This window comes from Myotis myotis, unplaced genomic scaffold, assembly GCF_014108235.1.
Source record: "Myotis myotis isolate mMyoMyo1 unplaced genomic scaffold, mMyoMyo1.p scaffold_m19_p_2, whole genome shotgun sequence".
NCBI classification, from domain to species: Eukaryota; Metazoa; Chordata; class Mammalia; order Chiroptera; family Vespertilionidae; genus Myotis; species Myotis myotis.
The window spans coordinates 99,606,963-99,620,779 of NW_023416324.1; the positions used below are offsets into that span (position 1 = coordinate 99,606,963).

The 13,817-nt window shown below is 45.6% G+C and overlaps 1 protein-coding gene across 1 annotated transcript in view; it reads right to left on the reverse strand.

Annotated features, from left to right (window-relative positions):
* Window positions 1-13,817, reverse strand: part of SH3RF3 (SH3 domain containing ring finger 3) — a 281,575-nt gene that overhangs the window by 65,077 nt on the left and 202,681 nt on the right. Inside the window, exon 3 of the mRNA XM_036351738.1 lies at window positions 8,528-8,623. Within this exon, the coding sequence (XP_036207631.1) occupies window positions 8,528-8,623 (96 nt within the window). The remainder of the gene's footprint in view (window positions 1-8,527; window positions 8,624-13,817) is intronic.

Sequence of the window (13,817 nt, forward strand, 5' to 3'; positions counted from 1 at the left end):
AAGAACTCAGGTTCTATAGGCTTGGGATGCCATGTTCATTGAAGCATTATTTATAATAGCCAAGCTATGGAAGAAACCTAAGTTCCCATTAATAATGGTGGTACATAGCACAATGGAATATTACTCAGGCATAAAAAAGAATGAAATCTTGTCATTTGGGACAACATGGATGGACCTACAGGGTATCATGCTAATGAAGTCAGTCAGACAGAGAAAGACAAATACCATATAATTTAACTTATATGTGAAATCTAAAGAACAATAAATGAACAAACAAAACAGGAACAGACTCACAGATACAGAGAACAGATTGATGGTTGCCAGATGGGTGGAGTGTTGGGAGCGGTGAATGAAAAAAGTGAGGGGATTAAGAAGTACAAATTGCCCTAGCCAGTTTTTCTCAGTGGATAGAGCACCAGCTCGCAGACTGAAGGGTCCCAGGTTTGATTCAGATCAAGGGCATGTACCTGAGTTGCAGGCTTCATCCTCGGCGCTGGTCGAGTGCGTGTGGGAGGCAATCAATCGATGTGTCTCTCTCACCACAATGTTTCTCTCTCTGTCTCTCCCCCGCCCTTCCTTTCTCTAAAAATCAGTGGAAAAAATATCCTCATTCCTCAGGTGAAAACTAAAAAAGAAAACTTAGCCTGCTATATTTGGAAAAAACATTAATTAACTCACTCCTAATGCCTTGGCAGGAAGGGCCAGACCAAATGATTTTGCAGGCTTTATACAGTCTAAGGACCAGACATTCCCCACCCCTGTGTAGGAGGTTTTTCCATTTCTTGTTCAATCAGTGCAGAGGCCTCCCTTCACACAGCCAAATCTTGGTCTGTTTGGGCCTAATAGCTCTGCTGGCCTCACCCTGACACACAGATGTGCAAACATCAGTGGGTGGCAGCTAGAATTGGTATATTCTGAGATATTTTCTGAGTGGCCTAAGACCCAGTACTGGCAGGATAAAAAAATAAAGATCTGGAGGATACCTCTCACTCCTACCCAGTAACTCACTGAGAACCTAACTCATACAACTTGAGTGTTGCCAGAGACTCTTTCAGTGACTGAGTCTAATAGGCAGTTGGCAGGCAGAAGCAGGCAGAGGTGGATCTTGGGGTGGCTCTGGACGTTTGCTGACCCCCAAGGCCCAGTGATGGTATAAGCAAGCCTTGGTGCACAGCTTGATACTTCTTCCACATACCCAGGTGCAGCAGAGGCAGCCACAAACTGTGGGTCACATTGTAGCTCCAACAGGTTGTCCAGCGCCAGTCACAGAGAGGATCTGATATTGACCTGCACCAGAGACCCTCCCAGAGGTCCCAGAACCAACACATCCAGTGGCCAGCTTCAGACACCATCAGACACCCCAAAGCCACTAACTGGCATATCCAAAGGGAGATCTTATAAGGCACCAGACCCTGCTGAGGCAAATTCCACTCCATGTAGTCAGCACCTGCACAGCAGCTCGTCAGCTGTGGTTGGGGTAAAGCCTCACAGTCTGCCAGCCTGAGGGTTGACCCCAAGTACAAACATATAGATAGCAATCAAGACTCAATTAAAACAGGAGCCCACATAAGTCACACAAAGGGTAATCCTGGAGCACCCAGCACAGGTGATCAAGGAGACAGCACCACTGGGTCTCACAGGACACCTATTACATAAGGCCACCCTACCAAGATTGGAAGTCATAGCAGATCTCCCTAATACATAGAAACAAACACAAAGAGGCAGCCAAAATGGGGAGACAAAGAAACATGCCCCAAATGAAAGATCAGGAGAAATCTAGAAAAAAAGAGCTAAATGAAATGGATGTAAACCATTCACCAGATATAGAATTCAAAAGAATAGTTATAAGGATGCTCAAGGAACAGGGATAACTACAAGGAACTTAATGAGAACTATAGCAGCATGAAAAAAACAAACATAGAAACTATAAAAAAAGAACCAGAAATGAAGAATATAATATCTGAAACAAAAACTACACTAGAAGGAATAAACAGTAGGTTAGATGAAGTAGAATATAGAATCAGTTATTTGGAAGATAAGATAGCAGAACACACCCAATCAGAGCAGCAAAAACAAAAGTTTTAAAAAAAATGAGGCTAGTTTAGGGACCTTGTACCAACATCCATTCCCCCAGGCCAAATGCCCTAGGAGCTCTTCCCTTTGGTTCCCCTGGGCTAAGTGCCCTCGGAGCCCTCCCCTCTGGTTCCCCAGGCCAGGTGCGAGCAGATATGCTTCACCACCACTGAAATTGTCTGCTTTGCTTCTATCCTGAAAGCAGTAAAGTTGACCAGCCACAGAGAGGAAACCTAGAAACTTTTGAATCTCTACATGTAGCAACTAGGGGGAGATGACTGAGTGACCCATGTCTGTGATAAGCTGAAACACCTTGTGGTCACACAGCCGGGTCACTGAAAGCCAGAGAGGACCATCCAGCTCCTCTCTGCAGACCCTGGTGACCTACTAAACCCACTGAGGTGGTCGTGGTGTCTCTGAGTTTTCGGACCCTTGTATGTCTCCAGTAGCTCTGCCAATTCAACTGTGCCTCATTTCTGCTTCTCATGTCTGAAGTCCTGCAAAGGCCATTCCTGACCCGCAGTTTACCACATGCTTCAGCCTCTCCCTTCTTGGGCTAACGCTCTAATTGCCTGGGTGTGCAGATGCACATACACATGTGCTGGGCTAAGCAAGGCCTTCTGGTTGCTTCGCTCATAAGAGAAGTTTTCCCTGAAACATTTTATTTCCAGAAGTGCCCTGAGGCTTCCCTGGCACCAAGCCATGCCTCCTTTGGGTCAAGAAAATGCCCCTCCCTTTTGATGTACACCTGCCCACACTGGGAAAGTGCCCGGGCTGGGGCCGGCGGCCACACCCCAATGCCCCACTGCAAGGAGCTTCACATTCCTTATCAGCCAAATAGGAAGGATGCTCTCTCCCCCATAACGCCCCAAGAAGCTGCCAAACAAGAGCAGACAATGAATGAAATAGTCACGGCTCTAATGGAACACTAGTCGGTGAGGTGGGTGAGACTTTCCTCCAAGGAATGCTTGGATCTCTTTTTCCAAGCCAGACCTGAAGGCAGCAGAAGGCTCCTGGGGATGCTGAGGGCTCTCCCCCCTGAATGGAAGAGCAGCTAGGCAGTGTCCTCAACTGTCTCCGCCTGTCCTCATACCAGACTCAGGTCCATTCTAGGCTCAGAACTGCCACTCTTTAGCTCTTCATCATGGACAGTTAGCAGAAATTAGGGAGGGATTCCTTCCTCCTCAGACCATCCCCTCCCAGCCCCCCGCATTTGCTGCCAGAGAGGAGATGGTGTGGGCTGATTATGTGAAAGTGGGAGGTATGAGTATACATCAGCGTATACCCTTGTACCCTATGTGATTGTCACCTAGGAAACCATCCACAAACACACAAACACACGGAAATATACTATGCAGTATAAATAAGTACCATCGTATTGCTGAACCACTTCGGAGGCCCTTTTCAGTTAACTGTGGGGGAGCAGGGTCTCCCCATTATTCTGCTTGAACAGCTGATCTGACTGTGAGGTGAACTTGGTGTTTATATACAACACATCTCATCATTCTTTTCAGCTGCGTTTCCAGCCCTTGCAGTCTTTGGAATCTTAATTCTGGCCCCATGGAGAGGTGTTCTCTCAGGCAAGCATCACAGGCAAATGTGTTAATGTGTCCCATGAGACTCCAGGCAGGTCCCCACGGAGACTCAGGGCACCAGGCCAAGAGCAGCTGTCCTCTCCTGAGGTCTCCAGACTGAGGCTGACTTCCAGCTGTGCCCCTGAGGGCAGCATTCGAGTGAGTTCCATCTCCTATCCTGCCACCCAGGAGTGTCTGTGTGCCTGCTTCGTGGGCATTATCCACCTGCAAACATCGCTCAGCTCGGGAAACCACTGCAGGGGCTGCTATGTGGGTAGAAGGAGGGGCACACCTGTCCTCAAGGAGCCCCCATCCCCACTGGGAGCGGAAATGAGCGCCTGTGAGAAAACATGCGTACAAGGCCAAGTATGGTCAGTGTCTGGGAATGACACGAAGATCTCCAACACACGGATAGACCACCGAGCAGTTATTCATCTAACACACAGGAGAGTAGCCCTTCCGCTCCTCCGGGTGCCAGGCCTGGCTTGTGCTCCCGTCATTGCCTTTAAGCCTTACAACTACCCTGGGAGGTCCATGCTGTTGCCATCGTTTGAGAGAGAAAACAGAGGTTCAGGCAGTTTTAGGAACGTGCCAAAGGCCAGACATCTAGTGTGTAGTGTTGAGCCCCCTTGGTTCCATCTCTGAAGCCCAGGACGCCCACTCATGGTCCTACCATTGGGGTGGACTTTACCCATGAGAAGCAGGCCCACTCTCAGGGCACAGCCTGAGGGCCGTACCGAGGGCAGACCCCAGGTGTGCCGTCTCAGAGACAGTGGAAAAGGAGAGTGAGGCTGGCTTGGCAGGACTTCAGGCCAGGCGCTCATGCTTCAGAGAGGGGCCACCAACACCAGACCCAGTCAAGCGATGCTGGGCTCAGGAACCAAAGTACCGCCACATGCCCACAGCTCAGTGACCCCTCGGCACTGCAGCCCTCACACTTGGGGACCTGGGCTCTCCTGCCCCTGGGCCTGAGGAATTCCCTTCCGCCGAATCCTTCTCACTTCCACTAGAACAGTGTGTCCCAAAAAACCAAAACGCCGATGACTGTGCTTCCCCTTCAGAACCAGAGACGTGGAGGCAGCCCTGTCTCGTGTTTGGTTTGTTCCCTGAGGATTAGAGCCTGGTCCTCTCTCTGTCCTGAGTGGACATCCACTGTGGGGTCGGCCAGCAGCAGGTGAGGGAACCTTGCCCAGCAGTCATCTGGCAAACAGGCAGGTGCCAGTGAGACAAGACATCAGTCCCCATGTGGATGAGGACATGGCCACAAACAGTGACTGTCCACAAAATCAATGGGGAGAAAAGAACAGTGGGGTGGGGATGGGAGGGAGCAGGTTCAAGAGTGCAGGCTGGGAGCCAGGGAATCAGGAAGTGGAGCTGAAAGGCAGCGAGGTGAGGGGTCAAAAGCCTGGGGAATGAAAGGTCAGAGGTTGATGAGGAAGAGTCTGGGCAAGGGAGCCAGGTGCAGGCAGATTTAGTGCCAGCGACCAGTGGGCACAGGCCAGGGGTGCAGGTGCAGCTGGCAGCTGGTGCCGGCAGCTGTGGAGAGGATGGGTGAGAAGATGATCTCCACAGTCCACAAGGAGCAGGCAGTCTGGAGACAGGGCTCCCTTATCAGCAAACAGGCTACTCGCAGCACGAGGCCAGGCCACTCCAGGCCAGTTCTATACCACTTGTCCACTATGCCTGCCAAACAAGCCCGTGGCAAAGAAATGGATCCAGGCAGAAGAGGACCACACAGTCTGCAGAGCAGAGTTCTCCTTTACTTCTTAAAGACCCACGGCCTGACTGCACCGATGGAAAGCTCACCGAGGCCCCCGCGGCCTCCTGCCCACAGCCTGCATATATCCTGCACCACACTTCAAAGCACAGCTGTGTGTGGCGTGGTGGGGGGAGGGCTCTTGTAATTCAGTCCTGTGAGGAACCTGAGTCCAGCCCCATTTCCTGAGCCCCAGGCTGATTTTCAGGGACAAACAGCGCTCCAAAATGTGCCATCTGCCTGATCAGCCTCCAAAAACAAAAGACAAGGCTCCCTCCTGGGTGCCAGTCTGGCTCAGGCACAAACTCTGAGAAGGACCCAAGCTCCAACCACTCTGATCACAAACACCAAGACCCCTCCCAGAGGAAGACAGTCAGCGAAACTGTGACCTTTGGATGCACCAGGCTCCACCCCAAGGCTATGTATGAGGCAGGAGTCACACCGGGCTTTTACCCCATTCCTCAGGTGCTTCCAGACATGACTGACAGAAAAACAGTGAAACAGTCTCAGTCTCAGGAAATGCCCACAGGGTCTTCTTGTCTTCAGTGGTGCTGGAAGCCAGGAGTCTGTCTCAGAGATCTCGGCCGGCCATGCTGGGGCTGTGATGCTGGGGCTGTGTCTTGGCACCTGGGGTGCTGGGATGGGGCCGGGCGCTGCACAGGCTGCAGCCCAGCCCAGGGAGGTGCAGCACAGGGAGGAGCAGGCCCCTGCTTAGGGCTGCCTCAGGCGTGCCTGCCTCTGCTCCTGGGAGGAGGGAGGTTGTGCTCAGAGCAGAGGTGGACCTGAGGGTGGAGGTATGGGCATGAAAAGCCACAGGGATGGAAAGATGAAGGAGCCTCCCTCACATCCCTGGAGGGAGTAGCATTTGAAAGGAAGGTCCCCAGTGGCTAGGGAGTCGGACACTGGGCAGACTGTCTTGGCCTTTGATGTGTCTGCAGGGACTATTGGCAGAGAGCCCGGCTGCTTGGTTTCCCAGCCCTGAGCAGCGCTCTGCCTCCCTGCCCGTGCCTGAGCTCCTCCAGGGAAGGGGGTAGCTGACCAGCCTTACCCACCTTTGGCAGGGAGTGGCTGCCATGGCCTTGGGGTTCCCTACAAGATTTTCTCTTAACTTCTTTAATTGTAGTCTAAAGAAAAGTGCGTAAACATTAACTGTGCACCGTTTCACAGTTGCTCCCTCTGTGTAATCACTCCCAGGACCAACGTGTAAAACATCTCCACACCTAGAAGCCTCCCTCCCACCTCTTCCCATCAGCCTTCCCCTACAGCCACCATGCTCTGACATCCATGCCAGGACTCCCTCTGCCTGCTTCTGAACTTCCTTTAAAATCACACAGGACATGCTTTTCTGTGTGGCTTCTTCCAAAAGTGTGTCTGTGAGTCACCCATGCTTTCATATGCAGTAATCTTTTGTTCCTTTTCACTGCTGGGTAGTATTCCGTGGTGTGGACATACCACACTTTATGTACCCATACCACTGTTGGTGCACATTTGAACTGTTTCTCGTTTGGGGCCAGCATAGTCAAGTTTCTATGGACATTCTTATATATGCCTTTGGGCGCCATGTAAGCATCTGCCGGGGAGAGTCCCATGAGCTGAAATGTCTGGGAGCACAGGTGTTTTACTTCTCCAAGGCACCATGGTGGTATTCGGGGCTTTTCATCTTAAGCAGCAGGATGGAAAAGAAGACCCCCTGGGAACTAAAGCAAATGCACATTAGAAGCTTACATGGTATGAAGGAAATTGTGGATCTTACAGGTGTACTGTAGAAGGGTGTGTGTGTGTGTGCGTGTGTGTGTACTTACTGTTACTGCTGTAGGAGGATCTTAGAATGTCCTAGTCCAGTGATGGTGAACCTATGACACGCATGTCAGAGGTGACACGCGAACTCATTTTTTTGGTTGATTTTTCTTTGTTAAATGGCATTTAAATATATAAAATAAATATCAAAAATATAAGTCTTTGTTTTACTATGGTTGCAAATATCAAAAAATTTCTATATGTGACACGGCACCAGAGTTAAGTTAGGGTTTTTCAAAATGCTGACACGCTGAACTCAAAACGTTTGCCATCACTGTCCTAGTCAGCTTTTCCAAAATAAATTTGAGAGGACCACAAAATTTAAGGAAGGGAGAGGAAATGACTAGAGATAAGGCTGGAAAAAGAGATCAGGGTCGAGCTGCAAAGGGCCTTGAATGCCATGCTAAAGTAAGTGGACTTCATCCTGCAAGAGACAGGAATCACCAGATGTGTTTAACAAACACCTACTGGCACCTACACACCACTAGGTAGGTGTGGCAAACCAGCCTCGTCACCTACGAAGCTGAGTGAACTGCAGTTAGTGGGGGGCAGGGGAGAGAAGGGCTCAGTTAGAGCAAACAACCTGTGTCCAAGTCCCAGGTCTACCTCTCATCAGGGATGACTCCAGTAGTCACAGGATGACGTGCATGCTCAGCCACGAACAGCACATGGACATACACTGACAAATGGCGCACTCACAGGCAAATGCTCCTACATATTCTAGTACACAGCAGTGAGCAAAGGGTCAGAAGCCATGCATACAAGATGCTCCCTCCTCAGCAGCAGCCCAAACTTACTAGAAACCTAGTGCTTCATAGTAACAGAAAAGAGAGGAAATTAATAGGCCTCCAATTAGCCTCAAGTCATCTTTGCTTTAGGGGCTTGCAGTTGGATGAACTTGCTGAATAATCCAGAGTCCCAAGAAGACATTGCAAATAGTCTGGCGACGTTTCCCTCAGCTCAGTATGAGCTCTGGGGTTGGGAAGACAAGAGCAACAGTACTTAAGAGAGTCTCAGAAAAATGGGTGCCAGGCACAGGTTTCCCATGAACACTGGGAAAGGTCCACAGGGGAGCCCTCCTTTGTGCCCAGAGTGAGATGATTCGAGCCAGGCCTGGGAGAGACCACTCAAACCTGACCAAAGCAATTCTTATAGCACTGACATGGTGAATGAAAACCCTATTTGATCTTAGATCATTGTGGAGTAGCCTCTTTCTCTCTTAGAAAAGGGGGCTACACAGTCATGTTACACCTGCTCTGGTGCAATAAACAACATGGGGGAAGGGGTGTGGGGGGGAGGAAGCGAGCCTGAGAGAGCTTGGCCTTACCTCCACATACAGGAGGGGGAAAATTCCAATCTTGTCTCCCAGCATTCCCTCTGCCCAGTTGTCATCCACTCTTCTGATCACAGTCAGGATTTCATCCTGGAATTGCCAGAGCCCACAATGTGTACAACCACATGGACATCCACACAACAAGAGAGAAAACAAGAGATCTGTTAGCACTGTTGAAGCCCAGAAAAGATTCTAAGCAATGATTCAAAGAACGGTTTATTATCCATTCTGAAATATGACATGTGAAAACAGTCACCCCTTACATTTTCACCCAGGATAGCTCTCTTTTTTATGTAGTGATTACAGCTGCAAAGATTCTCAAATGTTTTCCATTTATAATATGCAGGAGCCCCTCCTTATCCTTGGTTTTGCTTTCCACAGTTTCAGTTACCTATGGTCAACTGTGGTCTGAAAATATTAAATGGAAAATTCAATTTTTTACTTTTTAAAACATCAGATGCCTATATTTGTATTTAAGAATGTCTAGCCTGGCCGGCATGGCTCAGTGGTTAAGCGTCAACCTATGAACCAGGAGGTCACGGTTCAATTCCTGGTCAGGACACATGCCCGATTTGCGGGCTCCATCCCAGGTGTGGGGTGTGCAGGAGGCAGACGATCAATGATTTTTCTCTAATCATTGATGTTTCCATCTCTTTCTCCCTCTCCCTTCCTCTCTGAAATCAATAAAAATATATTACTAAAAAAAAGAATTTCTGGTACCAAGAATTAACCAAATCTATATTCATTGCTGTGCTATTTACAATAGCCAAGATAGTCAAGCCTCCCATGTACCCATCAACAGACAAGTGGATAAAAAAGTGGTGGTACATATATACAATGGAATATTACTCAATCATAAAAACGAATGAATTCTTACTATTTGCAACAGCATGGATTGACCTAGAGGGTATTATGCTAAGTGAAATAAGTCAGTCAGTGAAATAAGTCAGTCATGATTTTACTTAAATGTGGAAACTAAAGAACAATATAAAAGAACAAACAAAATAGATTCAGAAAGCAGACTAATATTAATTGTTGCATGGGGAGGCGGGGGGCTTGCACTGGGTAAAAAAAGCAAAGTTTATTAAGAAGCACAAATTGGTAGTTACAAAATAGTCATGGGGTTGCAAAGTACAGCATAAGGAATATAGTCAATAATCTATAATAATAAAAGCATAATATGCTAATTAGACCTGACGTCCTTCCGGATGTGCTTCCTTCCAGACAAAGCCGCGGCTGGCGGGGGCCAAGGCAGAGGCAGCTGCAGTGGCGGTGGGGGTCAAGGCCCTTGCAAGAATTTCATGCATCGGGCCTCTAGTATTGTAATAATAATGTAATAATTATGTATGGTTAAGATGGGTATTGGAAATATTAGGGGGGGGACCACTATGCTGTATACCTGAAACTAATACAAAATAATATGGAATGTAAAATATAATTGAAAAATAGCAAAAAGAACTCATATAACACCACCACAACAAAAGCAATGTCATTAAAGAAGGCCTGGGGAGGGGTAGGGAGGGCGAAAGAGGGGATTAAGGGGGGAAAAGAGGGACATCTGTAATACTTTCAACAATAAAGATAAATTTTTAAAAAGTGGGCAGAGGACCTGAATATATACATTTCCAAAGAAGTCATAGTGATGGCCAAGAAATATCTGGGGGGCGGGGGAATGCTCAACATCACTAGCTATAAGGGAAATGCAAATCAATACCACAATGAGACACCACCTCACACGTGTCAAAATGGCTATTATCAATAAAATAAGAGATAAGTGTTAGTGAGGATGTGGAGAAAAAGGAACCCTTGTACACTGGTGGTGGGAATGTAAATTTGTACAGCTGCTATGAAAAACAGTATGGATGTTTCTCAAAAAATTAAGAATAGAGCTACCATGCGACCCAGCAATTCTGGTTCTGGGTATCTACCCCAAAATTTTGAGAACACTTATTTGTAAATATATACATATTCTATGTTCATGGCAGCATTATTCACAATAGCTAAGACATAGAAATAACCCAGTGTCCTTTGATATATGATTGGATTAAGCAGTGGTACATATATACAATGGAATACTACTCAGCCATAAAAAATGAAATATTGTCATTTGTAACAACATGGATGGATGGATCTTGAGAGTATTATGCTAAGTAAAGTAATTCAGATAGAAAAATACAAAATTCTTAATATTTCACTCATATGTGGGCTAGTATAAAAAAAGCAACAAATGAACAACAACAAAAACCCCTCATAGATACAGACAACAGAATTATGGTAACCAAAGGAAAAGGGGGTAAGGGAAGGACAAAAGAGGCAAAAGGGGTTAAATACAAAGTGACAGAAGGAGACAAGTACACAGGTAGTGAGTACACAATAGAGTATACAGAGATTGTGCTATTTTGTTGTACACCTAAAATTTATATAATGTTATTAACAAATGTTACCCTCAAGAAGTTTAATTTTTTTAAAAAAAGAGAACCTGAAAGAATCAATTAAAACTTATGGTACTAATGACAAACTATAGCAAGATTTCAGATAGAATATCCTATATAATAAAAGGCTAATATGCAAAGTGTCCCCTCGGGAGTTCGACTGACTAGGAGTTTGACTGCTCCCTATGACATGCACTGACCACCAGGGGGCAGTGCAGAATGAAGGAAGGCTCAGGCCGGCAGCTGGAAGGCCCCAGTCGGCCCTGATCGCCAGCCAGACCTAGGGACCGTACCTGTGCATGAATTTCATGCACTGGGCCTCTAGTTAATACATAAACATTAAACACTTTTCTATATACATGCATGCCTTGGAGATACTATGGGTTCAGATCCAGACCACTGCAAAAAAGCAAGTCATAATCTTGTTGGTGGAGGGTTTTGTCTTCCAATCGGTACAAAATGCAATATTTGCAAAGCGCAACAAAGTGAAGTACAATAAAATGAACAAGTGGAATTTGACATTAAAATCACAATAATGTTTACATTAGCATCTAAAAATAAAATATTTAGGTATAAATCTAACAAAATAAGTACAAATAGCTATATGAAAAAAACTACAAAACTCTGATAAATGAAATCAAAGAAGAAAAAAATAGAGAGATGTATATTCTCATGGCTTGAAAGCTTCAATATTGTCATAATATCAGTTTTTCTCAACTTCTACATTCAGTGCAATCCCAATCAAAATCTCAAGAAGTGATTTTATGGCAATTAACAAATTAATTATAAAGTTTATATGGAGAGGCCAAAGACCCAGAATAGTCAACATAATATTGAAAGAGAAGAACAAGAATGATACTATTTGACTTCAAGACTAAAGCTACAGTACTAAAGACAGTGTGGTGTTGGTGATAGAACATAAAAATAGATCTAATAGATCAATAAAACATAACATAGCATCTAGAAATAGACCCACATAAATATAATCAACTGATCTTTGACACAGGAGCAAGGACAATATAATGGAGAAAAGACAGTTTTTTCAACAAATGTTGAAACAATTAGACATCCACAGGCAAATAAAAATTGATCTAGACCAATACTTTATACCCTTCAGAAAAATTAATGCAAAATGGATCACAAACTAAATGTAAAACACAGAACTATAAAACCCTTACAGACTAGCAGAGAAGACCCGAGCCTTGGGTGTGGTGGTGACTTTTGAACACAACACCAAGGGTCGGTCTATGAAAGAAAGAACTGATAAGCTGGACTTCATTAAAATTAAAATTTTCGGTTCTGTAAAAGATACTGTCAAGAAAATAAAAAGACAAGCCACAGACTCATGTAAATATTTGCAAAAGACATATCTGATAAAGAACGGTTATTCAAAATACACAAAGAACTTTGAAAAGTCAATAATAAGAAAACATACAATCCAACTTCAAAATGGGCCTATGATCTTAACAAGCACCTCACTAAAGAAGACATGTAGATGGCAAATAAGCACATGAGAAGATGCTCCACATCTTGTCATCAGGGAAATGCAAATTAAAACCATGAGATATGACTTAGACACCCATTAGAACAGCCAACAGCAACGAATGCTGGTGAGGATGTGAGGCCACAGGAGCTTTCAGCCATTGCTGGTGGGGACGGAAAATGGTGCAGCAACTTTGGAAGACAGTTTGGTAGTTTCTTACAACACTAAACATACTCTGACACTATAATCCAGCAATCACACTTTTTGGCAATGACCTAAAGAATCTGAAAACTTATGTCCACACAAAAGCCTGCTCATGGATATTTACAGCAGTTTTATTTATAATCACTAAAACTTGGAAGCAATCAAAATTTCCTTCAGCAGGGGAGAGGATAAATAAGCTGTGGTAAATCCAGACAATAGAATGTTATCCAGTGCTAAAAAGAAATGAGCTAACAAGCCATAAAAAGATATGATAGAAACTTAAATGCATATTATTAAGTGAAAGAAGGCGATCTGAATATGCTACATACTACATCTAATATATGACATTGTGGAAAAGGCAAAACAATGGAGACAGTAAAATGATCAATGGTTTCAGGGGCTGGAGAGGGAGGGGTGAATCAGCGGAGCACAGCAGTGACAGCGCTCTGGATGATACGTCAAGCTGAGCACATGTTTTTATACATGAACCCACAGAATGCACAACACCAAGTGAATCCTCATATAAACCCTGGACCCTGGGTGACAGGATGTGTCACTGTAGCTTCATCAGTTGTAACCGACGCACCTCTCTGGTGGGGATGCTGGTCATGGGAGGCTGTGTGTGTGGGGGCAAGGAGGCACATGGGAATCTCTGTACCTTCTGCTCAATCCAGGCATGAACCTAAAACTGCTCTATAAATGAAGTCTATTAAAAAACCAGCTAATAGCCCTGACTGGTGTGGCTCAGTGGATAGAGCGTCGGCCTGCAGACTGAAGGGTCCCAGGTTCGATTCCGGTCAAGGGCATGTACCTTGGTTGTGGGCACATCCCCAGTAGGGGGTGTGCAAGAGGCAGCTGATCGATGTTTCTCTCTCATCGATGTTTCTAACTCTCTATCCCTCTCCCTTTCTCTCTGTAAAAAAATCAATAAAATATATATTTTTTAAAAACCCAGCTAATAATACCAGAAAGTGATAAAAATGGACAACCAAAGACCCTACAACAATATAGGTGTAGCTCATAAACATGATGTTGAGAGAAAATAGAGTTGGACACAAAAATATGTTCTGCATGATTCGTTTATTTGAGCTTCAAAAATAGACACAAGTCTTCTATGGTGTTAGAAGATATGAGAGGAGAAGAGGGTGGAGGCACTGGGGCACTG